Raw genomic sequence first — 27988 nt, forward strand, 5'->3', positions numbered from 1 at the left:
TGGTTGTTGTTTGTTTGCTGTTAGCACTTCGCCTGCGTAAGGGAACTGAAGCGATTGGTGTTTTTTAGCTTTTATGCCCGATCGCAGTTCTGCTGAATTTACACTTCTGGCATTCGCGGCTGGCCTGTTTACAGCAGCCCTGGCAGCCGCTTCGGATCCAGCATTAGTTCTGCTCCAAACAGCTCGCCGGCTTGGTGTTTGCCTCTAAATCTCAAAACCACCGTTTCTTTGCTTGATTTTGAACATTCCCTTGCTGCATTTCAACCCAAATAGCTTCATCCCAAATAGATTCGCGTGGGAGAACCTGATAGTGAAAATGCCAGAAACGGGGTGATCTCTCTGGTCCTTCAACATGAATTTAAGAGGAGGACTGAGGCAGTTATAACTAAATTTACAGCCTATCTATCTCTTCTCTGAAATGAGACGCCTTAGCAATCTCGAACTGAGCGCCGAGTGCGGGGAGCCTCAGCATTGCCAGCCACTTGCAGTCAGGATTTGCCTTTTGGTTCCAGTTTTATTTTGGTTGTAAACTAAAAATCTTTAATTTGAGCCTGAGCAGTAACCGTTGGAAAGAAAAGATAGTCGGGGCTGGCTTCTTGGCTCCGACGATTGCCGGTCCGTGCGGAGAGCAAGAGGAGATGCTCGCCGGGGAGCGAGCCCGCGTACGACGGCCGCAAATCTGCAAGGCGCCTTCGCTCCCACCTTCCGGCTCGGTGTTGTGCCCCGAGTCCCTGCTCCCCTTCGGTAGCTATGCCGAAAAAACTCCGATTTTCCTGCCATATTTCCCCCCCTCCCCACTCTAAAGGGAATTTTGAGACTTAATTATTTTCATTCCCTGCTAGACTAAATAATTAGGGGAAGGGGCTGTTTTCCATAAGAGTGTTTCGTTCCACACTCGGCAGAGTTTATTCTGCTAATGGAAACTCTACACCTCAAATAGCCAAGGGACTTTCAAAATGAGTTAATGCCTTCGAAATGAAATTTCAGAGACCAAAGTTTGTAGGTTCCTTTACAACTCTAGAAATTATAGTATTTTTTCGAGTGTGATAAAGTTAAAATGAGAAACAGGTGAGTGATTAAAAACGAGCGCATTGTTGAGCGCCCGGCCCGGCCGCGTGTGACGCTGGGCTTCAAGCGCGGCGATGGTCATGGAATGCGGCTTTACCAAATACTCCCGTGCAGCGGATAGTTCATAAAACACCAGCCGCCGTAAATCTGAATGGTGGGGCTTTGGCGAAGAAATTAATAAGCGTTTAACACACCGTCATGGAAACAGAGGGCAACAGCGAAAGAAAACGAGATCCGATTTTGCCTGCCGGAGGAGGAACAAAATCAATTTAGTTTCTGCCCTGCAGTGCTCAGCGTCTCTGATACTAAATCACGCTCACTTAAGGACTTTTATTCCAATTATAGTAGCCCTCTGTTGAAAAAGCCCCGGCACGAAGCCTCGGATGCGTAAGCGCAGTGTTATTTAGGGAGGCAGCGCTTCCAGCCTGGTGCTACCTGCCCGGAGCAAGGGGCGACGCTCCCGCTGCCGCCGCGCGCTCGGGGCTCCTCGTTTCTCCGTTCTCCGTCCCCGTGGAGCTTCAGGTCTGCTTCAGCCTGCTGGCTGACACGACGGCGACCGTCGGTGTCCCCACGGGAGCCCGTCGTTCCGAGCGCACTAATATAGGGAGTAGCAGCGTAAGCGCCCATCCCTCCTTCTTGGGATGCGCCAAGCCTTAAAACCTCCATTTCTAGCCCCAAGCAGTTGTAATTCGCGCAGCGAGGAGACGCGGGAGCGCTGCAGGTGCCTCGTTTCGGCGGCCGCTCGCCCCGAGCGTGGCCCACGCGCCCTCGGATTCAGCGCTTGAGACTCCCCATCCCTCCACGCTCACTCACTCCCGAATGCTTTCCCTTCCTCCTTTCCCAGGATAATCCTTTCATTCTACGTTTCTTTGATTTATGGTGTGACTTAGAAGAACGTGGCTGTGAGAAATCACGGCTACCCGTGTGCTCCCTGCGACGCGACAGCGTAAGGCGGGGGGTAGATGAGCAGGGAGCCCCGGGCGCAGCGTCTCAGCCAGCCTCTGCCACGAGCACCTGTGGCTGCTGCGCCGACGGCCAAGTGTTTTGTGTGGGTTCCCCCGAAAAGCCGTTTTATCCACAGGGAAATCTTTCCTGGGAAGCGACAGTATGCTGGGGTGGTGAAAAAGTTTAAACGCCTTCTTTTGACTTTCTCATTGGGTTTCGCCACGGTGAAATATTTTATTGCTGTCCATCTCGTCTGTGTTAAAGCAGCACCTTGAATTTATCTTTAACGATATTAATGTCTAATATTATCAAAGGGAAATCAATTTCCTGAATGAATACTTGGTGGGATTTTTGGGGGGTTAAAAAAAAAAAACCTCAGTATTTCAGCACTGTTGGGGAGTGACGGGAGAGCTAATGTCACAACGCCGGGATTTCTGGTGGGATGGGGGATGTTTTCCAGCCATCCCTGCCCGGTAGCGGCAGAGGGGGAGAGGCGCCGGGCAATATGCCTAAAAGCGCTGGGTCCATCCGGGTGGCAAGTAGCGTATCCGGGGCAGCTCCGGTGTCCGGGCTGCTCATCCAGCTACTGCGGATAGCAGTGGTCCGGACACAGCCTCCGAGCCTCCGTTTCCAGCCTGTCAAATGGGGAGAAAAACCACTTTGCCACGTCTCCCAAGAGAGCTGGGAGAATCCACTGCCCGCGAGATGCTCCTGCTCTGCCGGGCCGGGCCATACAGGCAGCGCCGTTGAGAAACAACCCATAAAACTCCCATTATTCACTAAACGGTTCCCGGGCCGAGATGAATTTATGATCTCTCCAGCGAGCGGGGCTAGAATAAGCAAGAAAACCAAGGGTGGAGGCTCTGTTCCTTTAATGAATATGTACTTGCCACTTGCCACTCGCTCCCTGATTTACAGCGGAGCGGAGGGGGAACCTCGGGATTAAAAAAAATAATAATAACTCGAAAAGACGCCCCGCGTTTCGGTTTCTTTCCCCCCGCCCGCCGCCCCGGGTTGCCCTGCCAGGCCGTTAATTCTCGCGGCGAGCGGCGGGCCGGGGCTTTGCCGAGGCCGAGCCCCTCAGCTGCTGCGGGAGACAGCTGCACCCTCTGGAACTAATTACAGCTGTCCGGGAGATTTAGGCCTCCAGCGCAACAACTCCAATATTGCTGCTAATTTTTAACACGTACAGTTGGAAGATGTCATAAGCGGCTGATATATGATAGAATCTTAAAAGCGCTGCGGCGCAGCTGCTACCGGGCATCTGGCAGGGTGAGTCGTCGAATATTGATTTCAAAAAAGAAAAAAAAAATTATAATAACGCGTATTATTTTTAGCCTCCCCTGCCTTTCTGCCCTCGCCGAGGCTGCGTGACTTACCGAGCGAGGGGACGGCGGCGGCGGCACGGGTGCCCCCGGGCGGCGCGCGGCGTCCGCGGGCTCGTCTCGCCGCGGCCCTCGGCGTCCTCCCCCTTTGGAGCACCCGCGCCGAGACGGCCCGCGCCGCTCTGCCGGGCAGGTGTTGCAGCTCCTCTGCCCGGCACCACCGCGGTGCTGGGGAGAAGCTGCCAAAAGGGGGCTTTTATTCCTTGTTCTGCGTCCCCGGAGCCGCCGTGGTTATTAAGATAAACTAGCAGAGAGAGTTTGGTGTCTCCTGGAGGTTAAATGTCTGGCCCGCTTTATCTGACCGTATCTTGTTACTTGCCTCTCAAGTGCTCAAGTGCCGCGGGTGTCTCGGGAGGGACGTCGCCTGGACTCAGCTGGCTCGGGCTCCTGGTTCCTCCGAGCTATTTTCCCACCTGGCTGCAGTAGTTGGTACCTGATGCTTCCTAGCGAGTCAAGAGTAGCTCCTAGTTTTCATTCGCGCAATAAATCCTGGGAAACAAAGAACGTCCTTCCTGAGCTTCCTGATCGTCTTCTCTGAAACACGAGTACTGCTCATCCTTCTCTTAATGTGAGTGATCACCGGTGGCATTAGTCTCCTTTTAGTGCAGCTGAAATCAAGTAGCTTCCTCCTGACCTTCTTGAAGATGTTCACTTTTCTTCAGAGCAGCAAGCAAGGTTCATGCATGCAGGCAATTTCCTGTGGTTAGAGGAGGCCTCAGAAGCCTTTGGATCTCTTCCACCAGCCAGTATGTCTTTGCACGAGTCCCAAAGTTGCAAAAAATACAAGCAATTTATGATAAAGTGAGCTGTAGCCTACGGCAATTTCGTGATCTGCGGGTGACCACGTATGTGCGAGTCTCGCTTGAGTTACAAGCTGTGCAGGTCTCCAACTGATGCTTGTAAACTCCATGAGCCCTGAAATGATGGACTCCAGGGCGTTAATACTTCTGCCGTGTTACTGCAAGAGCATGTTTGCTCCCCAGATACTGGGAGGAAGGAGTAGTTACGGTGATTCTGCGCTGGAGGAGCTTGCAAATTCTGTAAACTCCAAAATGAGGCACCCAGCTAGATTATAAATTCTGGGGTAGCTTGTAAACTCTATGATCCCTGAAATGAAAGGCTCTCGTGAGTATTAAATTCTGCAGCTTTTACCTCAGTGAGCATTAGAAAGAAAGATTCACAAATGTTACACTTCTTGAGTTCTTCCGTCTTTCCTGCATAGCACTTAACCTTGGGAAGGCACGGAGAAGCTGACTGCCGAGCTTCTGTAGTACCGTTGTAGGACCTTGATATTCAGAGGTATTTCCTCTGCAGTTTCTCCATCCTGCAGCCCATGCTGGCTGCTGCAGCACTGTGAAGGCTCTTTGGGATCTTCATTGATCTTGAGGCTTTCAGATCTGGAGTCCTAGGGAAGCAATAGCAGTGCAGGAAAGCAGAGCGCCATGGGCTGTGGTGTCTCGTAGCCTTGTGGCTGCAGCCGGCAGAGCTTTCACACCGTCGGGCGAGTAGTTCGGATCCAGGAAGAACTCAGGCTCCACAGAGTTTGTAACTCTGCAGACCGAGTAGCTTTGCAGATTTGTTTTCCATGGGGCTCGTGATCCTGCCTTAGAGCGGGCAAGACCTCACTCACAACGTCTGAGCTCGCCACTCAGGTAGAGCCGGTTGGGGGAAGTGGCATGAACATGGCGTGGGACAAGAGGATCGCTGAGTTTAGAGGTTGGGGGCTTGGGGGGGATCTTCAGATTTATTTAGACTCTGAACATAAGAGCTTGAAACGTACTCAGATAGAAAGGCAAACTTTATGCCACAAAAATGCAGCTTCAATTGCATGTGGTTGCTTTAATGCTCACACGGTTCTAGTTTTACATGCCGATGCCTTTGATAGCAAACATTCTAATAGACAGAGAACATATGGGAAAAATCATACCAAATCAGATGATAGATATTATTTAATCTAGGCAGGCAAGCCCATTCGAAAGGGACAAGGAAATTTTCATTCCAGAGGGCTTATTGGACAGGCCTTGGAGTTAAGGGGAAGATGTTTCTATGTCTGAGCAGAGTCCTGAGATCTTCTAGGTTGGCCTCAGCCTTCCCCTGGGACCTCAGACAAGTCATCTGGTCTCTGTGCTCTGCGTCCCCATCTATAACATGGGAATTTTGCCAGATGGGGTTTTGCAGATAGCTCCCTCAGAGTGGGGCATACTGTTAAATGTACATTGTGGGGGTGCATGGCGACCTGGTCCACCGTGGTCAATGCCATGCAGTCAGGTAGTGAAGAAAGCCCCCAAGAGCCACAGTGTGGCCAGGAGCAGGTGGAAGGAGCTTTAGAGCGGGAGAGGGATTGACACAAAACCAGCCAGAAGCTCAGTAGCACCCGTCCCGTTCCAGCGCTGCCTTTGCTAGAGCGCGCCATGTCCCGTTCCCGCGGGCACGCCGATGGCGTACATCCTGCATGGTTCATCTCCAACAGCAGTGTTGGTGCCTCTATTTTGATGTTTTCCCAGGTTTTCGGGAGGATCTGACTGAGTGGCATCTGCCTCCCTGGTTGGCGTCAGGCGTTCAGGATAGCGGCAGCTGAAGCTCTGTTGCCTGCCCCTCTCTAGACAGCCGGTACGAGCAGATTGAAGCTTTTTTGGGAGATGGGTGTGTTTTCTGAACTCAAGAAGACAATCAACAGCACAGCTTTTAAATCTATAACTGTCTCAGACAGCTTGCAGGCTACCTGGACCCGTGTAACCATTGCTGTTCAGTAATGCTCTAATTACGAACAGGAAATTTTGTGCTTCTGCGAAGTAAACACTGTGGGAGTAACACTTCAGCCCCCGTTTGACTTTCACCAGCCTCAGAAAAGGGGGGAGAGAGGGCGTAAAAATGGCCCTGAAGAGAATTAAAGCAGCAGCTGCAGGGTAGCATGTGCGGTGATGAGATCCAGGTTTCGGTGCAGCGGCGAGCGCGGCCCCTCGGCAGCGCGGGGCACCTGGGCAGCGAACGCCGCCCCGGAGAACGCGGTTCCCGCGGTGCCCCCCGCTCTCACCACCGGAGAGGGGGCAGCCAGGGAGAGGTGCGGGACGGGGGAACACCTTCATCCCATGCTTCGCTTGGCATCAGGCCCCTCATCCCTTGTTTGCATTAGAGCTGTCTCAGTGTAGCTCCAAAAACGCTAGTCTGGGCTTTCTTGGATCACCCCTTTTTCCTTAGAGGAGGCTGAAACATCAAGGTGTCCGATTTCTCTCGGTTATTTGCACAGGCAGGAGACAGTCAGGAAGTGGATTATGCTGTCGGTTGCTGCAAATCGGCCGCAAGGGATGGACATGATTAACAGCTCCACGTTAATGTGTTTTGTTAGCAGAATCGTTTCTGTGTTGCTCATCTGGGTACCCATCAAGGTTCAAATTGAGGTGTCAACATTTGATTATAACAGAGCTTTTAATTGGGCGGCAGTCTTGCCGGTCATCCGCAATCTCCCCTGCTTCGCGTTCGAGTGCCGTCATTACAAAGGTGAGAGCTAATGGCAAATATATAGGAGTTGTCCCTAATTATTTTAGCAGTAGGAGCTAACTTTATGGCAGCCCAAGTTCCAGCCATGGGAACGAGCAGCTGTGTGAGCGCGGTGCCCTGCTCAGTAGCGGGGTTTGTATTTTAGTAGTGAAGCAAAGCAGGCTTAAATGAGCATTGACATGACTTTGACATTTTTATATTGTGGGTTATTTTATGAAGTTATCCAGCAAACGCGGCGATGCACTCCGCAAGCAGGGACCGCAGCTCCGCAGGCGCGGGGTGTTGCTCCGTCTCTTGTCAGCATGCCCTACATCAAGTGGGACCAAACCTCCGAACCACGCGGCGCGTTCAGCCTCCGAATGTGTTTCGCAAGGCTGATGAATGCTTCTTTCTGCACTGCTTTAAAATCTCCTTTTCTGTCAACTCCCAGGGCGGCCTGAAAACAGATGCGCTCTCAGCCTCGCTAATAAGCTGCGGAGCAAAAGCAACAGCCGGTGGCTGGGGTGGGGACAGAGGGGTGCCGGGGGGGTGCTGCGCTGGCGGCGCCGCGCTCTCTACCTACGAATGCCGCTTGCGCAAATACTCCGCAGTTGCTGGCAGAAAAGAGGGGAAAAAAATGTGGTTTTATTATTACTCTTTCACGCTTGGCTGTAGAGGTGTGTGCAGGGTGGGAGCCGGCGGTGGGTGGCGCGCAGTGGCGGTGTGCTAAAAGCTCCTCTGCCCGGCGCGACGTTCCGGAATTGCGCTGGGAGCAGCCGGCAAGGCTTTCGCCCCGCGCTCGGCTCCGAGGCGGCGCTGGCATTGCCGCCGGGGTTGTGCACAGGCGCCCCCGGACCGCGGGGCCCAGAGCCGGCGAGGGGCGGCGGGCGCAGGCGGGTGCTCGCGGGGCAACTGCTCTGCGCCGCTTGGGAAAGGCTCAGGAGCTCCGGCTCCGGGGGACTAGAAAGAACCGCCGCCGCCTTCCTCCCGTGCTATCCGTCCCCGCCGCCGCGGACCTTCGCGCTGCCCCGGGGCCGCTCTCACCGGCTGCGTTCTGTTTTTCCCAAGGTGGATCAGAGCGGAGCACTTCAAGTACAAGTTTAGCCGGCCGGGAGGCAAGCACGCCGGCGATGGGAAGTGGTGGATTCGGAAGAGGATCGGGCCCTACTTCCCCCCTGTGAATCTCCAGGGCCTGCAGAAGTTTTATGAAGACAGGAGCTGGCCTCACCCCGCGCAGGCCTGACGGAGGCGAACGGGCAAGGTCACCGGCAACCGGCTGCGGAAGGCAGGAGCGGTCGGCTTCGTTATAAATTACAGTTCTTGCTTCTATCTGTATTTTTTTACATGCCCTTGTTTACACATATTTTACGGTAGGTTTCCAGCCAGCGTGTCCACCTGCTGCTGTGGTCTGTTTTTTTCTCCTCTTTCTGGTTCTTTGTCCATCCTTCTGTTTGCCTTTCTCTTCGTGTTCTTGCCTAATGATTGATTTGTTTAGTCTTTCTGCTCCATTAGAAAATCATCAGCTCGGAGTCAAGAAAAAGGTGAACCAGTATGGAGTCAAATGAATACTCCTAATTTTACACGTTGCAGATCTGCAACAAGCATTTATGAAGTGGGCTTTCATAGGTCCAGTTACTCCGCAATTTTGATTTATTATCAGGAAGGTAAAACTCAAACGGGATCGAAAATTACAAAATGTGCTTTTTGGGGAAAGACAAAGCAGAGCTCTCGCTCCCTTTCTCATCTCCGTCTGCTTTGCAAGCTCTCAGGGTCAAACTCGAGTCTCCCAGAGCTTAAATGCGGATTGCAACCTGTGCAACCTGAGCCTCTGCAACGTGGAGAGCTCAGCGTGAATGCAGCGAGCGACGCGGCGTGAGGAGCCGTGTCCGTCTCGGTGTTTCTGGTCTCGGCGCAGCTCTGCCGAGCACACGTGCAGCATTTCCAAAGGATTCCCTGAGTGCCGGTGCCGGAAATGCTTCCCTGTGGGCAATGAGAGGGATACGCTAACAACCCGCTCTGCCCTGCTCCATGCGGAGCGTGCTCTGGGTTGCTGTCCCTCGCGGGTCCCTCCCGGTTTGGGTTACGGAAAGCGGACGCTTCCCAATCCTAAGCAGGCTGCAGTGTCTTCTTTCCAAAGGGGCTTGTCAAGTCCTTGACTGCAACACCGCGTTCAAGGAGAAAACGAGTATTTCCTTCCGAACTTGCCCTTTCTGCCCAGCCCGAGCAAGAGCTTTGTCCCCGCAGACTGCGCTGGTCACCTGCGCGAGGGCAGGCGCCGCTAGCCGAGGAGGGGAGCCGGGCGGCTGCGGGGTTGCAGGACGTGGGGCCGCCTCGCCGCGTGTTGCAGCCCTCCGTCCCCGTGCTCCGGGTGAGGTGAGGAGCTCACGGGCAGCGTAGCCCCAGCGCAGCTGTGCTGCGAGTCATAGCTGAATTTCCTTCAGTCACGGCTCTGAGTGCTTCGCTTTTTTCCAACACTTATACCAAAGCCTTGGAGCTTCTGCTTTGTCCATCCTCTTGGTCAGCGAGGAGCTAGTGGGACGTTGCCTTCAGAAATCACTGGTTGAAATTCCCCGGGCTGGACTGTAAGGACGGTCCCTTCCAGTCCCTGAGCCTCTGTCCAGGACAGGAGGAGTCCCTGCCCTCCGGACGGGCCATCGCTGTTTTACCCTTCATTGCGTTCCCACGTTTGGAGACCTGCAACCGCCCCGGATGCCTTGGCAGGCGAGTTGGAGAGGCTCAGGGCAGCCAGCCCTCGGGGCTCTCCTTGCTCGGGAGACCCGTGGGGCTCCCCCAGGCCGGGCTACAGCAACGGGGGCCTCCGCTCCCTGCCTTGCATTGCCTGCTCCTCCGTCGAGGAGATGTGACGTGCCCGCGTCCACGCCGGCCTGGCCCGGCCCCGGCGGCAGAGCGCTGCAACGGTGCGGCAGCCGTGCGCGGCGTTTGGGGTCTGCCCCGTGCCCCGGGACCCGGGCGCTCCTTGCGCGGAGGTGCCACGCGTCGCCGCTGTGCCCTAAATAAACCGGTCTCCGCCGTGCTGCCTGGCGCTGGCGGAGCGCCCACGAAGTCCCCGGTGTGGCTAGTTTTTATTTAAGGCGTTGCTTTAGGTCGCGTGGCGCGATGCCCTGCAGAGGCGCCCGGAGAGGTTTGGGGTGCTCCGGCGCTCCGTGCTGCTCCCCGCAGCGGGCACGGCGTTCCCTGTGGGTTTGACCGGTGGGTCCCGGCACGGGGTGCTTCTCCGCCACCCGCTCCCCGCCTGCACCACCAGCGCGAGCGCCCGGCTCCACGCGGGGCTCGAGGCACCGGGCTGCCTCCCAGCGCCGTCAAAGCTGCTTTATTCCCAATATACCTGTCCTGACGCTACCCTCTCCGTCGCCCTGGCAAAGAGCCGGCCGCCGGCTTCCGACCGCAGGGTAACGACTGGGTTGAGCTCCGTGTCCCCGGCGGGGGGGCCGCACGGAGTCCTCGCCAGCAGGGCAAGGTGGCACTGGAGGCGTCACCTGCGCTCGGCCCCCGGGGGACGCGCGGCAGAGCAGCCGGGCTGCGCTTCGGGAAGAGGACGAGGGGAACCACGCGTGGGTTAGACGAGATTAAATCCCGGAAACGCACCCCAAATTTCCTCCCCTCCTATTCCGCCGCGTTTGGGGGTCTCCCCTCTTCTCCCCTCGGTGCATGTTTTCAATGGCCCCAAGCTGTTCCACCACGCGGGGACGTTGCTTGGAAAGCGCCAGCCGCAGAGGTGAGGGGAAAAGGAGCACAGGCAGAACGGGAACAGCGTCCGGAAGCACCAGGCAACCGGCCTGGGTCGTTGTTTATAACAGTCATTGCTTGTCAGCTCGTTTCTCTGCCCGGCGGGCGTTTTTTCTTGAAGGGGAGAGCAGATCAAAGCCAGCCGCCTGATGCATGTAACTGCATCGCGCTGGGCTTGGCTGCAGAAATGCCGCAGGTTTGCCGAGACGCCCGGAATAGCTCGCGGCCGTCGCTGCCCTGCGGGCTGCGCGGTTCGCCGGCGCGGCGCCAAGGAGGAGCGCAGCCCGTGCGGCGTCCCGGCATCCCCGCGGCAGTGCCCGGGGCCGACGCTCCCGGGGCTCCCCGGGACACAGGGACTGTTTGGAAAAGCAGGCTGACGCCAGCCCGGCCGCCTTCAGACGGGGTTTGTGTTCGCGGGCCCGGGGCTGGCAGCGCGGCCGCGCTGGGCTGGGCTTTTTTTCCTGTTTGCTTAACCTGGGAGTTTATAACTGCTTCTTTCTGTCCGTGCCACCGGGGCTGAAATCCGCGTGTTTGGAGAGCTGGCGGAGGTGCCGGACCGCCCCGCGGCCAAGCACAGCGCGGGGCAGGGTGCAGCCGGAGGGGAGCACGGGGCGGCCCCGCGCCGCCCTCCGCAAAGAGCCAAACCCGCCTGGCTAAACTGGTCCCTCGGGATTTTTTCCCCAGCGCCGTTGCCCTCCTCCTTGCCGGGGAGGGAGCGCGGGGGCCCGAGAGACGTCTGCCCCGAAGCCCTGCGAGAACGGGGGGGCTCGGGGACGGCGGAGGCTGGTGGCCACGTCCGTCCGGTCCCCTCCCAGCCCAAGATGCTCTGTGAAGCAACGTAATATTGAAGGAAAAGTCTCCGAAGCGGGGAAAGCAAGCTCGCAGGCCGGTCCGTCGCGGGGATGGCGCTGCGGGCGAGCCCGGGGCGGTGGCGTGCGGGAAGGTGGGTGCCAGCCCGGGGAGATGCCGTTTCACACCCTTGCGTGGCCACCCGGACCCAAGGGGAGGACGTGCCCGGGCGGGGGTTAAAGAAAACAGCTCTTGAATAAGCGCAGGGAACTTTACCCATTTTTTCTTTTCCTAAAAGCGTTAAAAAACACAAACAGCAGCCGGCCTGGCCAGCACAGCGCGGCTCTGGGTGCAGCACCACCGCGGCACGAGCCCCGGCGCGGCCACCGCAGCCCGGTGGAGACCCCCCCGTGGGGCCAAGGCGATGGACAGACGGACGGACGGATGGACAGCGAGCGAGCAAGGTGAGGCCGGGTGGCGCCGCGCGGCAGCGTTTGCGGGAATGCTTCCTTGGAGCTGCCTGCAGAGGCGGAGGGGGCATCACTGCAAAACGGGTTCCTTCGCTCCGCGGGCGAGCCGAGGGCTCGGCCCCCGGAATAGAGCCGTTTCTAGCTGGAGCCCAGCCAAACCCGCGGGAGCTGGCTGGAGGCAAGCGATGTGTCCCGGAGCCGCGCAGCCCCCATTCGCGGCGGGCCGGGGGCGCCCGGTGCGTCGCCGAGAGCTGCGAGCGCGCTTGGCCGGGCGCTGGGAAAGGCCCGTGCGTTATCCGGGCCTGCGCTAACCGAGGCAAATAGCTTAATTGCGGGCTTGGAGCAACGTATAGGGCTCTCCAAACTGTAAATAACATTTATGACTTAATTGTGTTCTCCTAAATATTTGCCATAGCTCCAAACCGATGTTCCCCTGCTCGTTCCCGCGAACAGCAGAGGAACAGCTTGTTCCGATGAGCGTGAAGAGGGGCGAGGGCGAACGCCGCCGCAGGCCGCGTCCGCCGGCTCCGGGAGGCTCCAGAGGGACCGGGCTTCCAGCGGGTGGGAATTGGCTCTTCTCCACCCGGGATGGGGGATGTTTCCGCTGAGCTCCTGGCCTTCCGGATTTGATGGTCCCAAGAAAACAGCGAGCAAGGGTCAGGCGGCAAGCGCCCGCCGTCCCTGCTGCGTGGCGGCTTCGCGCCGAGCACCTCCGCGTGCGCCAGCGCCGGAGCTCGTTGCCGGATGTTGCCTGAAACAGGATGGTTTTTCCATCCCGCGCGGCCCCGATTTATCCCTGGGGTCAAACGTGCGCAGCCAGGGCTGCACAACTGTCCGCCCCGGCCACCTTTCCGGGGGCCTCGGGCACCTCCTGTCCGTCGGGCGCTTGGGCAGTGTTTTTTAAGGAAAGTAAGTGAGTTAAGAGCACCGCACGTCGTCTGCCTTCTCTTGAACTTGGCAGAATTACGGAGTCTCCAGCGAATGGGAAACCAAAGCGTTTTTCACCGTGCGGAAGACCGAGATGGCTCCGTTCGCTTTGCACCTGACCTCTCCCGCGGATCCTGCGCCGAGCGCTTCTCCGGCTCCTCCGGCTTCCCTCCGTAGTCCCGCGCGGGCCGCTGCAGCAGCCAGTTCAGGTGCCTCGCGCTGCCGGCGCCCCGGCCAGCCAGCAGCTTCCCGCGGCCTCCCGCCGCCCCGCGCTTCCCGCCTCCCGTCCTCCTCCCGGGGCTAATGCGAACAAGATGTCCCGGGAAAGCATTCCTGCGCCCGCTCCGGCCAGCCGCCCCCCGCCCCGACGGCAGGCGTTGGCGCGCGAGGCACGGCGGCACACGGGGCGGGCGCTGCGGGCCGGCGCGGCCGGGGGCTCCGGCTCCCGGCGGAAAGGCGCGCGCCCTGGAATGCGGCTTTTCCGACGCATCCCGCGCGCCGGTGCCAACCGACGTCCCACGGGCGTTGCGCGCCCAGACCGGTCACCGGCAGCAAATTGCGCTGCCTCCCCCCCCACCTCCCCCCCCCCATTTTAATTAATTTCTTTTGGTTCCCAACCTCTGGGTCAGGGATAATGGAACCCAGACCGGCACTGACATTCCTGGTTGCGGTGCATTGTACTTGTTAAGCCTTTTTCTTTCCCTTTTTTTTTTCTTTTTTTTTTTTAAATCGAAAATTCTCGCTCCGCTCCCGAGTAACGGCTGGAAGATAATACGCACTCAAAGGCAGCGAGGAAGGTGCAGGCAGGCAGTTAAATTAGAAACGTTTCCCTTGGACAGAATTTTAAAAAAAGAAAAGGAACAATTATTTAGAAGGGGGTTAGGAAATCGGAACCATATTGCGTTATCTGTTGACGAGAGGTTTTCTTGGAGAGGTTTTTTTTTCTCCGAGCCGTACACGGCGAGCATAGCTTTGCGGCGTTCCCGAATCAGCGTGCCATAAATCCGTTGGGAAGATAACTCTGTTTGAGGGCCGCTCTGGCCGAGTTCCTCTTCCTCGGGTGTTTTGAGGGACGCCCGCCCGGCACCAGGCAGCGGGGACGAGGGGCCGACGCGCGGCGCGGCAGCTCGCGGCATCGGGTCGTGGTGCGTCGGTCACAACTCCCGCGGGCTGAAACCTCCCAGGACAACTCCGCTGTCTCTGCCGGGTTTGCCGCGTTCCTCCGCCGCTCCGGCGTCTCGTCTCATCTCGTCTCGTCTGACTCCCTCCTGCTGCTTCTCCTGAGGTCCAGGTGGGTCCCTGGGGGCCTGAGAGCAGGGAGGCTCCCAGGCTGCGTGGCCCATCCGCCGGGAAGCGAGGGCGGCGCGGGCTGCAGCGACCGCGACGAACCCGCTCCCACCCCGGGAACGCGGGCACCCAGCCTAGGAGCTGCCGGAAGAGCCGGTCACATCAGAAATCAGCAGTGTTGGGTTTTTTCCTCCCCCCCCAGATGAAAGTTATTGACCCTTGGGACATTCCGACTGCCTCTTCCGGAAGGCACGTGAGCCTCTGTCCGCGTGCTTGGATAACGGCTCGGCTGGGAGCGCAGAGCAGGTCCGCACCTTGGGCTCGCGTCTCCTCCGGACCGTCACCCACGGAACCGTGAGAAAGCTGGAGCAAGGGAGGCACGGAGAGGACTGGGGAGGAGATACCCGGGAGAGGGACGGTGCGTCCTTCCCTTCCCGGTGCCGGGTCCCTGCGGGGAGCGTGCAAAGCCGGCATCTTCCCCGGCGAGCGGTTGCCCCCGGCGCCCGCCCGTCACACCGAGGTCGGCGCTTTGCGCTGCCGGCGGTCCCGCTGCCGGCTCCTGCTATCCAGGATTTGTTCCTCGGAGGCTGGGAGCATGCCGGCGTGGGATGCTGGGTTGTGCCGTCTGGAGGCCTCCGGGCAGGCTGGGTCCTTCAGCGGCGCTATCGCCTCGCCTGACGGGCGACACTTTGGCCCAAACCCTCGTAAATACAAAGTTGCGGGGGCTCTCGAGCTTTGCGGATCATCTCCCTGTCTCCAAGGCTTCCAGCAGGGCCAGCCCCGGGAAGTGAAGCGGAAACCTGCGCCGCGTGGTAATACGCAACGTGTTTACCCTCCCGCAGGAGCCTAAGGCTCAGCTGGGAAATCTTTAATGATGAATTTGTGTTTTAAAGTCCTGTTTCCAAACACGGCAAAGGTCGCTTGCCGAGACGGCCGAGCTTTCCACCAGCGTTAGCAGTAGCGAGTTAGTGCTACATGCGAGTGCTCTGCGCCACCGCCGAAGGCAGCGGTGCACCTCCGTTCCTGTTCTGTTTGGTTTCGTTCCAGGAACACGGAGACGTTCCCCACTAAATCATCGTTACGCTGCGCAGTGGACATGGAGGGGACATCTGCCCTCCCCCCCCCCCCCAAATCCCTCAAACCAACATCCTTCCTTTTACAAAACAAGCCCGCTCAGACTGATTTTCCATTTTACCGAGCCGGCGAGCGAGCGCCGAGGGCATCGCATCGGGCTGCCTTTCTCCGGGGGAGCCGGGAGGTGGGATGTAAAACCTACCCCCCCCCCCCCGGGAGGGCCAGGAGCCCTCGCCGCGCTCGGCGCTGGAGCCGTTCCCAGGAAAAGGGGCTGGGAGTCAGCGATGCCGCGCCAGCTGCGCGGCCGCAGCCACCTCTGCACCACGTCTTTGGGCAGTACGTGCAAAGAAATCCTAATGTCATCAGCACAAAGACCTATACTACGCCTATCCGGAGGATATAATTCCTTGTTCCTATTCATTAACAAGTTGCACTTACTCATTTTAAAGTAAGCGAGCATCAGTCTGCAAGTTCCCATAGAAAATATTCCTCTGCCTTCCCTACTCCGCACTGCTTTTAGAAGCTGGCTTTACTTTAATACATATTAAAGGAAAGAGCTTTTTTCCTTCCCAGCAGATTAAGTTTGGCTAAACAATTCAGTGTGAACTGCTGGGCATGAGGCAGAAACCTGTAGGCTAAATTACGCAGCTGCTATAAGTTTAGACCAGCATGGGATGAATTTCAGGATCGTATATTAGTTTTCATTTAATCTGATTATTCTGGGCTGGAGTTCCTGGAGGGTCTTCAGGTTATTGTCAGTCAAAAGAATCCTTAAAAGCTTCCATTTGCACTCAACTTTTCCCATTAGAAGTCTATTTTCACTATGGATCAATTTTTATTTTAATGAAAAAATGATTCCTCCCCCTCCTTTTTTTTCCAGGCAGGGTTGAAAATGAAGCAGCGGCAGCACTTTCTCGCTTCGCTCTCGGATGTGCATCCAGGGAAGGGATGGCGGGGGCCGGGCACGGAGCTGCTGATAGTGTCCTGCCAGCCCAAATGCCGTTTTCCTCCTCCGGTGAGGTCGTTGGCTCAGTTAGAAGAGATCGGGCAGAATACGAGGCAGAAAACCCAGAAACCCATCTCCTCCTAACAGCGCTTCCCGATCCCTGCCTCGTTCTTCTCGCATCCCGCTCTCCCTGGGAAAATGCTTTAAGTGGCTTAAATCCTGGGGGGTTTCTAGCTCAAAACTCTCGGAGACTAATGCAGGGCTAATGGATCTTAAAAGCCCCTTGCAGGATGGCTGCGATTCGCTCCGTCAAATTTACGACCCGGGTTGTTTCCCCCTGCCGCCTCCTCGGCATCGCGCGTTCGGGGCTGCACGTTTGCCAGGCGGCAGGCGCGCGCGGCAGGAAGCGCCGGGCTGGTGCGGAGGCGGTGTGGGACGGGACGGGATGGGATGGGACCTGGGGCTTTGGGAAAAAACAGCCTGCGAAGGCTCCCGGGAAAAAAAACCCAAACCCGTCTTTCTTCCTTTATACAGAATTTTATGTCGGAAGCGGCAGCCTGAGCTGTCTGGACTCCAAATCCCGGCCGGTTCCAAGCTGCGGTACCTTGTTGCTGCCCCAAATACTCCGTTTGGTCCGATTTTTGCCTGTTTTAGGCTGCGAGAATTTGGGGCCTCTTCCCTTCTCCGCGAAGCGCTCTTGAATCCCAACGTGCTCTGCAGCTGAGAGCATCAGACTTTCCCCTGCTTTCCCAGCCTTTCTGCCCCTCCGGGAGCAGGAGCAAAGGGCGGCGTGTTAGTCCCTGCCTTAAATTCACGGCAGTTAGTGGGATTTTGTCATGCCCTTCCCGCCGCTTAAACGCAGGGTTTTTCCCCTCTGAGCGGAGGCTGAGCCGGCTTCCTCCGCGGTAGCTGCTCGGGATAAGATTGCACGTCGCTGAGCCTTTCCGTGTGTGTAACCGTTGCTGAAACAATTACGCTAAAATCACACCACCTGCAAGCAGTTACTTGGAATAATAAATAAGTGATAGATTATCAAATAAAGTGTTCGCTTCGGATGAGGTCATCCTCGCACCGCGTCGCGGGTCTCCGAGGGTTTGCCGGCTGCTTTCCTGCCGCCGATCGGCTAAATAGCTCTTGTATCAGTCAATAAAAAAGTTGTAGAGATTAAAGAATCAATTAGGCATTAGCCAAAGGGGCAAAAGCATAACCCAAACACGCTGATAAAATCCAGTAGGTGATTATGGGAACGGTTCTTATTTCGTTGTGCTTTAAAAAGGAATGATCGCTCGCTACGAGGCGCGGAGCGGCCTGGACGGGGTACTTTCCCGGAAGGCAGCGGCAGCGTCGGGCTGAGACGCGGAGGAGGCACCGCCACGCGCCAGGGCTGCCGGTGCGGCTTGGGCGCCTTGCTTCGGGGCGCATCGCTTTGCGCTGCAGGAGGAGACGGGGGCTTGCGCGGGGGCCGCGCAGCCTCCCCCGGGACCTCGGACCCGAAGCGGGGAACCGGCCTTTGCGCTGAGCCGGGCCGGGTGATTTCAGGCACGCGCGTCCCGCGGTTAGGGTTACGGCTGGGCACCGCACGCCGCCCAGACGTTTCCAGGAACGCCTCGCGCTTCCTGAAAAACGCCGACCGCTTTACGGGCAGAGCGAGAAGGAACGCCCGGGAAGGCTTTAAAGAGCTTGGAAAACACGCGCTGAAATTTTGAAAGCGTTAAATCAACTCTAGCGTGCGTGCCGGCGCGGGAACAGACGCCGGGCAATTAAACGTGGGTCCTAACTTCCTTTTAGCAACGTCTGATGCTGCTTCTCTGCTGAGCTTGCAGGTTTTCCAAAGGCCAGGACCAGCTCTTGCCGGCGGCACAAGGACACCTCCGTGGCCAGCTTCCCTGGGTCGGGAATCTTTAAAACGTGCAAACTCGGTGCTTGCGAGTGGAGCAAAATACGTGTAGAGCCCGGCGGAGCCGCAGTCCTCCTGCAGACACTGGGCTCCGGGGTCGCACGTCTGCCGCGATCGCTCCCACGTCAGGGAACTGCCGGTTTGCATGGGGCGTCTGCAGGGAAAAATGCAAAAAACCATCTCTGGAGCGAGAGCAATGCTGGCTCATGTCGATAAACTGCACCCTCGAGTGCAGGGGAATATATATATTATGCATGACAGATGTCTGCTGTTTATACACACACAAACTTTGATTAACCAAGTAAAATCTGATCATCTGAAAAAGCATTTAGGGATGTATATATTAGAATGCTTTAAAATATTTACCATATGGCCTTCCCGTTGCCATGAAAATTCATCCGTGGCGCCAGCTCTCGCCCGTAATAGCGATACACGGTCAGGAATCGGACCGTCCCGGCAGCGCGGCTGGGGAACGTCCCATTTTGCTAACGCGCGCGAGCATGTACTGAGCGCTAGCCCAGCGCAAAGCCTCCCCTCCCGGTGGCTCTCCGGGTGCTGGCACAAGCGAGGGCACAGCAAAGTTTCGGCAGAACGTGCCATTCGCAAAATCATTTCCAAGAGAGGAAAGTCCGAGTGAATTGCTTCACTTTTTTTTTTTTTTTCTTCTCCTGTTAAGAGAAAATGTTTGGTTTTACTAAGGGGGAAAAAAAAATGGATTTCATTGTTTCAAGCTGGTTTTGTCTTCCATTTCCAAAATGGAAGTTTGATGTTTTCCAGTTGATTTTTTGTGTAATGTTCTGTCCCCCAAGAAGCTTCAGACAGTTCACTCTTCCCATTCAGAGCGCAAATGCGTTTTGCAGTGCGAGCTTCCGGGCGGCGGATGCGCCGCTCGCTCGCCTCCCCGCTTTGCAAGGATGTTGCTCTTCCTGGCTCCTGGTTTCGTGCTTTTGTCTGCGTGCAGTCGTGACAGCGGGGATTTGCACAGCAGGATGTCTTTGCACCCCAGCACGCACGCTAGAACTGATTTAACATTTTCAAAATTTCAGCGTGTGTTTTCCAAGCTCTTTAAAGCCTTTCTGGGCGTTCTTTCTCGCTCTGCCCGTAAATCCGTTTTTTTCCCTTCGCTTTTTGTTCCCCCCCCCCCCCCCCTTTTTGCAGGTCGTATCCCAGCAGATCGTGTTGCGGCTCCAGGCAGGCTGCTCGCAGTTGGTGCATTTTAGGAAGCGGCGTTGGAGAGCTGCTGCCCCTTGATCCGGGGGGGAGTTTCGCCCTGTTAGAGCCAAGGGGGGACCCAGCCGGGCCGGAGCAGAGCTGCGCCGCCCCGCGCAGCCGGCTGCACGCCCTGGGCTAAGGCATTGCCTGGCCTGTGTTTTTCCACATGCACAAAAAAAGGGGAATTAAAGCAGAGGCCCGAGGGCTGGATCCCCGGCATGTGTACGCCAGCTCGGCTCTTGCAAGGGCTAATTTTCGCCAGCTGCGAAGCAGGCCTGAACTCGAGTTCGGGAGCGGGCCCTGGCCGCGGTATCGATGGCTGCAGCGTTAGGAAGGGGAAAAAGCGCTCGCAGCTGGTGGGGGACCCGTGCGCGGCCGCTGCGAGGAATAGGGTTTCACGTGCAGAGGAAGAAAGAGCCCAGCGCTCGCTCGGGGGCTCCGCGCTGCTAATCCCCTGTTTATTCTCCGTCTAGCCCGGACGCCCGCGCCGTCCCACGCTTTTGTTCCTTAACGAGCTCCGGGGTAAAAAGCTACGCAGCCGGCAAGCACTCGGCAGAGCGGTGCCCTGGGCCGAGGAGCACGTCCTCGACCTCCTGCCCATCACGCTGGGCGACGCTTGCGCGCTCTTGGCGAAGCGGTCGAACGCTGTGAGCGCAGACATTTGATGTCGTGCAAGAAGGCTGTTGCAGCGTGTTGTTTAATACCAATACAGATAAATACCAACGTCGGTCGGTACCGTCCCAATACCGCAGCAGCAACGCTGTGCGCTAGCTGGCTGCAGTTTGCTGGCAAAGGTCTTCATCTCCCAGGCCCCGCTTTAGCTCCGGCTGCTGTTTCGAAGTCCCGGAGATGGGACATGAGCAAAATGTCCCCGCTCCAGCCTCTAGGTGTGGTTTTGCTCCCGGTAAAGATATGCAAGGTGTGAAACCCTCCCGACTTCACCGCTGCAGGAGCAGGCCCTGATTTTGCGATAACGATATTACGGCCAATGCTGAAATACGAAGGAAGGCGAGTAAACTGTGCGAATAAAAGGCAGATTTATAAGGCAGAAGGTAAGTGCGCTTATCTCCTGCAATAAAGTAGCTTTTATAAAGGCTGAGACGCTTTTGCAAGGCTTAGCCCAAAATGCTGTGCAAGGGGGCTTAGCCCGAGCGGCTGCCAGGGCCGGGGCTGGGCTCTCGCAGGTGCCTGGCCGCAGCCGGAGGCGGTGAGCGTGCCGGTGGCATCCACGTGCTTTCCGCTGGGAGTGCGCGGAACCCCACTAGCCGGGACACAGGGAGCCGCCTGGAAACCTTTGGGCCCCGTGCACGCGATTCCGGAGGTTTACTTTTCAAATCGGTGTTTTGGCCAGAAATAAGGGCTGGGTTGGGGGTGGGGGGGGTGTTTTCCGGCGTTTCTTCGAAACCTTGTCTCCTGAGGCTGGCTTGGCGCGGGGCGCTGGGTGCCCCTGGCTCCGTGCGGCGCGGAGCCGCCGAGGAGCAGCCGCCACTGCCGCCAGCCGGGGCTCGGACGAGCCGCCAGCCTGCCTGTAACCCCCTCCCGTCCTCCAGGAAGCATCCCACCGGAAAGCATCTCGGATGCAGAGCTGCACCCGGAGCCCGAGGACGGCGCCCTGGAAGCCCCAAGGGGAGCTCGGAAGAGGCAGTTCCTCCCCGTTCCCAGCGAGGCCGTGGGGCTCTTTGCAAACAGCTATCGTGAATTTGCTGGAGAACAGGTGCTGCTTCCGTCCCGGCCGTGGCGGGCGCCTGGGCTCAAGGATGGGCCGGAGCGCGGCCGTCGCCAGCGATTCCCGTGGGAGCCGGCGGCAGCCCCAAGGGTCTGCAGAGCCCGACGCCAAGCGGGACGCGGCGCGGCCCCCTTCCCGGCGAGCCGAGGCGGCCTCGTGCCCCCGTGCTTGGACCCCTCGAGCAGCTCCCCCCCCCCCGCAGCCGGCTCGCTGCTTCTCTCGAATTTCCGGGGTTTTCCCGTGAATTTCCTCTGGTTCCCGGAGGGGCGCGCGCCGGGTGCAGCTGCGCGGCAGCCACCTGCGGCCCCGCGCCAGGCTGGGAAAGGCTCCCAGCTGCGCTCCCTGGTACCGGGAAAGGCGCCGCGCTGCGCTGTGCCGGCGGGAGCCCGTCTCGGTGCCCCCACCACGGCTTCTCCGACGCGCGGAGCCCCGGGCCTGCCGAGACGGCAAATTATAGGAAAGAGCAAAACGGGTGGATTGAACCCCGCTGGTGCTGCTGCGCCCGCAGCTCTGCTGCCTCCGGTTATTTCAAGGTTATTTGGGGGGGTTTTGAGGGTCTCCGCCGTTCGCACCCCAATTTGGCCGGGCGGCGGGGAGCTCGCGTTCGCCCTCCCCGGTTCCCGCGCTGCGCGGCCCGTGGCGGCTCCCTCCTTGCCCGCGCTCCGGCGGCCGGGGCGTTCGGAGGAGCCACGCGGGGGGCGGCGATGGGGACGGGGAAGGGGATCCCGGGATGCTCGGTCCCGTGGCAGAGCCGGTTCCCGCGGGAAGCGGGGGGGCAGGGGGGGCGCCCGTGCGGCATCCCCGCAGCAGAGAGCCCCGACGCGGGAACCGCTCCGCCGCTGCGTCTCAGAACCGGTTTTCTCCCTACGGGATGCCCCGTCTTTCCTGTTTACTCGTTATTTTGGAGACGGAACAATAAATAATTTATCGCTGATTGGTTGGCGCGGGTCTGACTTGTCAGTTAAGTTGATTCTAACTGGCCAAGTGTCAGGGCAAAAGGCCAGGAACGCTGCGTTAGGGAACAGTCAACAAAACAATTATAAGATTAACACCTTGTTCGGTGGTCAGATACTGTCAAGTGGTAAAAGATTGCTCCGGCTCGTCTCTATAGAGCATCGCTCACAAATTGCCGTGTTGAGGGGGCTCTCGCTCGCCGTCCGCTCCCTGCACCTGTGTCCTCGCGTATTTGCATTCAGCCTGGAGAGGGGGCGAACGCGCTGCCCGGGCTGGGCCGAGGCCGTGCAGCTGCGAGCGCATTATTTGCTGCTAACGTATTTGCATCTCAATGAGACCCTGATTAATATTTAAAGAGCCAGCTGTCCGAGCCACCTACGAAAGAAAAAAAGCTCTGTTATTTATTTTATTTTATTTTATTTTTATTTTTTTAGGGATAACACTTACTGCCCTTTATCGAGTATGCTTCATTTTTACCCCCTATTCTTTTATGTAAAAGAAAAAAATGCCGGGGGGAAAAATATGAAACGCCATTAACGAGTTATCAGTGAATTAGTTGTGCTGCTCTCAATGCTTCTCAGTCCTTTTGTGCCGCGGTTGCAGCTGCATGGAGCCGGTTTTTACGGGTGGGAGCCCAGCACGCCCGAGCTGGTGCGAGCCCATGGGAACCGCGTCGGAGGGTAGCTCAAAACTCGCGCGAGGCCGCGAAAATCCGTAGCGCTTCTGAAGGATTCGGGTTTCGAGATGCCTTCGAGGACTGGGGCGTCTCGGACGTTTGTTTTCCTGTCGAGGAGGCGCCAAATCCAGCGCGTGTCCCCGTGTCCTTCCGCTCGGTGCCGGTCTGCGCGCGCCGTCGCTCGGCGGCGGGGGGACAGCGGCAGCGTTCCCGGCGCCCAGCGTTCCCGGCACCCGGCGGCTGCCGCTGATTTACCCCAGCTGAGGAACCGGCCCGGCGAGGAGAAAAAGCGAGGCGAAAAGGAATGGCTGGAGCAGGCTAATCAACCGAAACGCCAGCGAAAAGCTGGGAATTTGTGTTTTCTGGGCCTCCTCCGCCCTGTCGAACGTCAGGGGGGTTTTTTTTTGTTTTCATTTTAATGGGCCGTTTTCCCCTCGAACGTTTGTCCATAATCCCCAAACAGCGGAAGCTTTGTTATCCCGACTAATTGGAGTCAAGTGGGGGCTCCGATAAAGGATTTTTCATCCCGAGCCCTGGGAAAAATGCAAAGGGACTTTAATTTCCAGTAAAATACGCGGCGAAGGGGAAATCAGCGGCGGGGAGGAGGGTCGGTGGGCGGGTGGCCGGGACTGCGGCGCGGCTCAGGCGCCGGTGGCCGCAGCTCGGGCGAGCTCGTGCCGAGGTGTCCGGGCTCGGCGGCGGCCGCGTCTCTTCTTCTCCTCCTCCTTGGGGCGAACGTGCGGCACCGCGCCGAGCTTCGCAAGTCGCTGCGATCCCGTGGAAGCAGCGGCTCGGAGCAGCCGCGGCCCCTCGGGAGCCTTGCTCGAAGTTCGGGATTTGCCTCCGCTGTTCAAAGCAGGGAGGGATTGGTTGGGGTTTGGGGTTTTTTTTCGGAAAGCTTTCTTCCCGGCACTGTGCTTTTAGAACTCCCCAGTTTTGCTCTCTGTTCCCCACGCTCATGCTTTTGGCCTATTTAAGAGCAAGACTGTAACATTAAGGTGATTTATAGCAATCCCTGGAGCCGAGGGGCAGAGGGTTGGGGGTTTTTTTCCTTTTCCTCAGGTGAAAGAAAACCTACAACGTTAACTCACGAGACATTACAACGACCGCTCCTTCAGCCCTTGATTTACGAGTTCAGATTTATGAGTTAAAAATTATTATTCCACTCGTATATTTTTTCCCCCCGGCCATTTTCGTGCTTGTGAAAGGTGAGGGCTTTGACAGCTCCTGGAAACAAAAGCCCTTAACATCCCCCCGAGCGAGTCTCGCCCCGGCTAGGCGGGAGATGCCGGCAGGGCTTTCCCGCACCGCTGCAGATATCAGTCGCTTCGGCCCGGTCTGAACCAAACAGAGCAGAAAGTTTCCTTGGGATGAAGCAGGACTAATTAGCAAAGTCGCTCTTAATTTGGCGAGCGTAAGAGCGTCGATCTCGCAAAGCGCTGCGAGTTCTGCACACGAGGGATCCGCCGTCTCGGGTGTGATTCGGGATGTTTGGGATACCGGCCAGGCTAGGTTTAAATCACGGGGCTCTGCAGCATTGCCGGGATGCGCAAGGGAAGATCGCTAACGCCTCGGCGTCAGCGTCGGCATCGTCCCGGCTGCGCCGCGGGGACGGCGGGGGGCCGCGAGAGCCGGCAGGCGGGCTGGCTTTCCGGGGAGGGAGCTGCCGTTTCCCGAGCATCGCTTGCTCCTCGCCTGCCGCCCGCAGGCTCGGTCGCCGGGCTGGTTCCCTTTCCTTGGAGGTCGCTCCGGAAACATTTGTATATTTAATCGGTGAGGTACCGATCCCCTTCCCCCCGTCCCCCCAAGTGACACCAACGTTTTGGGCCTAAACGAAGCTGGCAGCAGTCTTTAAAATCTAACATCCATGAAATACCAGGGAGCAAAAAATATCCTCTTTAAAGCATACGTCGCGCAGTGGCTCGGAGAGCCCGGGGATTAAAACCTTCGCGGAGCTTGGGAAACGCTGCCAGAGCCCCTGCTGCACTTCATCAACGCACATTTTTGATGCAGCTTGCCGTATTCAATAACAATTTAGTCGACCAGAGCCTGAATCGGAAGGGACAGGCGACTGCACGGCGTTTCGTTGCGTTCTCGTCTGCAGCATTTTTTCACGCCGGTTTGCCGTCTGCTGCCCCAGCGCTCGACGCGTGGGCGAGCTCCGCGACGGGGGGGAACCGGCACCGCGCCGAGGCGGCGGAGGGCTCGGTCCGCCCCGAAAACGAGCCGCGCTTGCGCTGAGCCGGGACGCGGGGCTGTCGGCGTCCCGGGCAGCTCTCGGCCGCGGCGTCGCGGTGCCTTTGGCGCCGACCTGCCCTGACTTCGTTCGCACAGTCTCGTTTTCGGAACGTTTCTTCCGAAGCGTCAAAAAAAGACCAAGCGGAAAACGCTTCTGCTTTTACTTGCCGCAAAAGTAAAACTTCAGTCCCAGGCATTTCGAATGTCGGAACAGAAAGGGGAAGTTTCAGTGGCTTTGGCTGTTTCCTGCGAAAATTTCCATTTTCATGAAAAAGCCATTTTTTTAATTGAAAAACATGCTTGGAACGAGAAGGAGCAAGGACGCGTCAAGCCGCGCATTACAGATGTGAGTGAATGCAAATGCTCCGTGGTATCGGTCCATCACCGAGGACGTTTGTGGTCCAGGCGAGGCAGCAATTCCCCACCCCGGTGAAGGCTTTACGGACGCAGGGGGACTCCAGCATCCCACAGCGTGTTTGTGTTTTGTATTTCCAAAATGCCTAAAGGTAGTAATCCGCGTTATGGAAATTTCATTGAGAGAAATGAGCCGGTTTCAGCCCGCAAGGGCACAACGGAGCAGCTCAGATGGTATCTAACTGTTCTCATCTCCTTCATCAGCCTGCTCCTAAAGTCAGACAGATTTTTTCTTCCCATAAATTGGCTCCAAAAGAGAAAAGATTGATCCCAGGCTGCGATTTTATCTTTCAAGTATTTGGGGCTTGTTTCTCTTTAATGCAGAGGCAACTTTACAGCTGGGCCAGCTGAGGGAGCTTATGGACTTCAGTTAATATTCCACGCTCAAACTCAAGTGGCTCAAACACGGTGCGGCCGGTCAGCGCGGCAGGAGGCCCCGCGCGGCAGGTGGGTTGTGCTATGGAAAGAAATCACGGGCACTTCTCCTCCTCCTGAATCTGTCCGTGGGCTACTCTGCCTCCAGGCACGTCCAGCTTAGGGAGCCCCTGACCATGCTCATTCCATCCTGATGCTCCAGTGGTACCTGACCAAGGCAGGACACTGGGCTGGAGGATCCTCGGCTAGTTCAGGAGCATTATGTTCTCCTCCATCTGCACACCACGTGCATCTCATGGACCTCCCCTGGCCGTGGAGCTGCTCCCCCTCGTGCAGCCAGCCGAGGAGCAGCACCGTGATGTGTCGCGTGAAGGCGTGAGAGACGCTCCTGAGGTCAGGCCCAGAACAGAAATGGTCCCAGGAGACTCAAGCAGCCAGGTCCAAATACGGCTCCATCATGTGCATCTTCTCGAGGAAGAGCCGGCCAATGTTCCCACAGTCTGTGTCATGGTTCCCCGAATAACCAAGGCGTTCAGACAAACAAAACAAAAAAACCCCTCGGTCTCTCCGGAGACAAGTCGCAAACAGAAAGCCAGGCCAAGCTCATTGATATAACTGTGTGCAGTGAATCACTCGACCAGCTGTAGTTTAAGCAATTTGGGTCAAATATGCAGCCTGGCGCCGCTCCATTGACTTATCTTGCCTTTCACTTGTTCTACCTCGCCTCTGAGTTTGGCTTACAGTGCTTTTAGTTAAGTGCAAAGGCTTCAGTGTTAAAGGTGGCACCTGCTCGTGCAAATTTACCTGAGGAAGCTGCTGGTGAGGCCCCTTTCGGTCTTATCCATGGCTAATCCCTATTGCAGCTGAGCACAAGGGATAGCAAGAACAGCATTAGCAGAGAGTTTTGCTGAGCTATTAATGTTCCCTCGGGTGCGTGGGGGACTCCAGAAGTGCACAGTGTATAAACAGGTCCGTAAAACGTGCCCGGCAGCATCCCAAAGCCGCGGTAGTGAGGGGCTTCCAGGGAGGACGACCCACCTCCACGAGCACGCAGAGGGCTGAAGCCGCGGTCTCGGTCCAGCTCCCGATGAGCGCGGATGGGCCCAGGGGACCTCGCTCCAAGATTACATCAGTAGCATGAGGATGCTGAGTGTACTGTCTGGGAATCTAGAGTAAGAGGGTTTGTTTCTCTGAGATTATGTATATGATAAAGTATGTTCTTTGGCCTGTCTCGTTCAGGCAGCCGGCAAAAAGGGGACACGGTGCGAGAGCAACATCGCTCGGCGTCCCGGTACCTGGAGCAGGGGAGCGTCGCGGCTTCCCGCACCGCTCGCCGGCTTTGCCCCGTGGGCTCGGCGCTGCGTCCTCTGCCCAGCGCGGGAGCAGAGCCGGGGACATCCCCGGCATGGCCCAAGCCCTTTCCCCGGGGACGGCGGCGGCGCGAGCCCACGTGCCCCCGCGGGAGCCAGGCCTGCGTCCTGCATCGCCCCGCGGGTGCAGCGAGCTCGGGAGCGGACAGATTTTTTTTTCCTACCCAAACTGGGTGCTTCTGAGGAGCGAGGTTTCTTCCAAAACCCCGGCAAAAATCGGCTCCAGCTCAACATTTCAGCAAGAAGGTGAAATTTTTGTGGAGGAGGGGGGGAAAAAAATGGAAGAAAAATGTCAGTGGGGATCTTAGCAAGTCACTGCAGGCCCCTGTCTGCCCCAAGTATAGAGCAGGCTGGAATTGCTCCAGAATTACAGTTTTAACCAAAAGACACTAAAGCAAACAAGCAAACAAACAAAAAAACCCTTGGCCCTGTTCTTCACGGTTCCCTTCCCCCTCCTTTCGATCGTCTCTGTCTTGTGCAACCCTGGTATGGGCAGATAACGGAGGATTTCAGCCGTCTCTTTAAAGTAGTCGAGAGGAAGAATGCCGCCTTTGTGAGGGGGTTTCTGAAGTCCTCTGTTCTGCTAAGGTTGGAAATAGCACAAAAACATCCTTTCTCACTATATTGTGTCGCTTCCAGCTCTGAGCTCCACCACGACCCAGATGTTTAGATGCTGATGCTGAGAAGGAAAATAAGCCGTGGAGAGAAAGCCAAGGGAGCCGGGATGCTGTGTGAAAATTGCTGCTAGAAACCTGCACCGTTTCTAACCCGGGAAAAAAATATCAGTGCGTGAGATTCAGACACTGTGCATTAATATCTTAATAGGTGCTGTGGTGATGGCTCGTCCAGCCGTATGGCTCCTTACATGCAACTGTGTAGTTTTGCTTTAAAACAATATATATATTCAGCCTTGAGAGTATTCAGGGTTTCTTACTGTTAAGCATTTTTTTCTGCCTTTTGCTCTGATTCTGCTTTTTTCACCTTATCGTTCCCAAGTAGAGTTTTTCTGAC

General features: G+C 57.2%; 1 protein-coding gene across 6 annotated transcripts in view; it reads left to right on the forward strand.

Annotated features, from left to right (window-relative positions):
- LMF1 (lipase maturation factor 1) overlaps positions 1-27896 on the forward strand; it is a 234178-nt gene extending 206282 nt beyond the window's left edge. For 3 of the 6 annotated variants that reach the window (XM_067306325.1, XM_067306328.1, XM_067306326.1), the window contains one exon: positions 7944-9938. In XM_067306325.1, the coding sequence (XP_067162426.1) occupies positions 7944-8118 (175 nt within the window). In that variant the 3' untranslated portion in view covers positions 8119-9938. Of the gene's footprint in view, positions 1-7943; positions 9939-11709; positions 11876-16049; positions 16068-27616 lie in introns of those variants that run through there. The other 3 variants (XR_010885826.1, XR_010885827.1, XM_067306327.1) reach the window with 3 other exon arrangements.
- The last annotated feature ends 92 nt before the right edge of the window (positions 27897-27988 follow it).

Source organism: Apteryx mantelli, chromosome 16 (assembly GCF_036417845.1).
Source record: "Apteryx mantelli isolate bAptMan1 chromosome 16, bAptMan1.hap1, whole genome shotgun sequence".
Lineage (NCBI taxonomy): Eukaryota > Metazoa > Chordata > Aves > Apterygiformes > Apterygidae > Apteryx > Apteryx mantelli.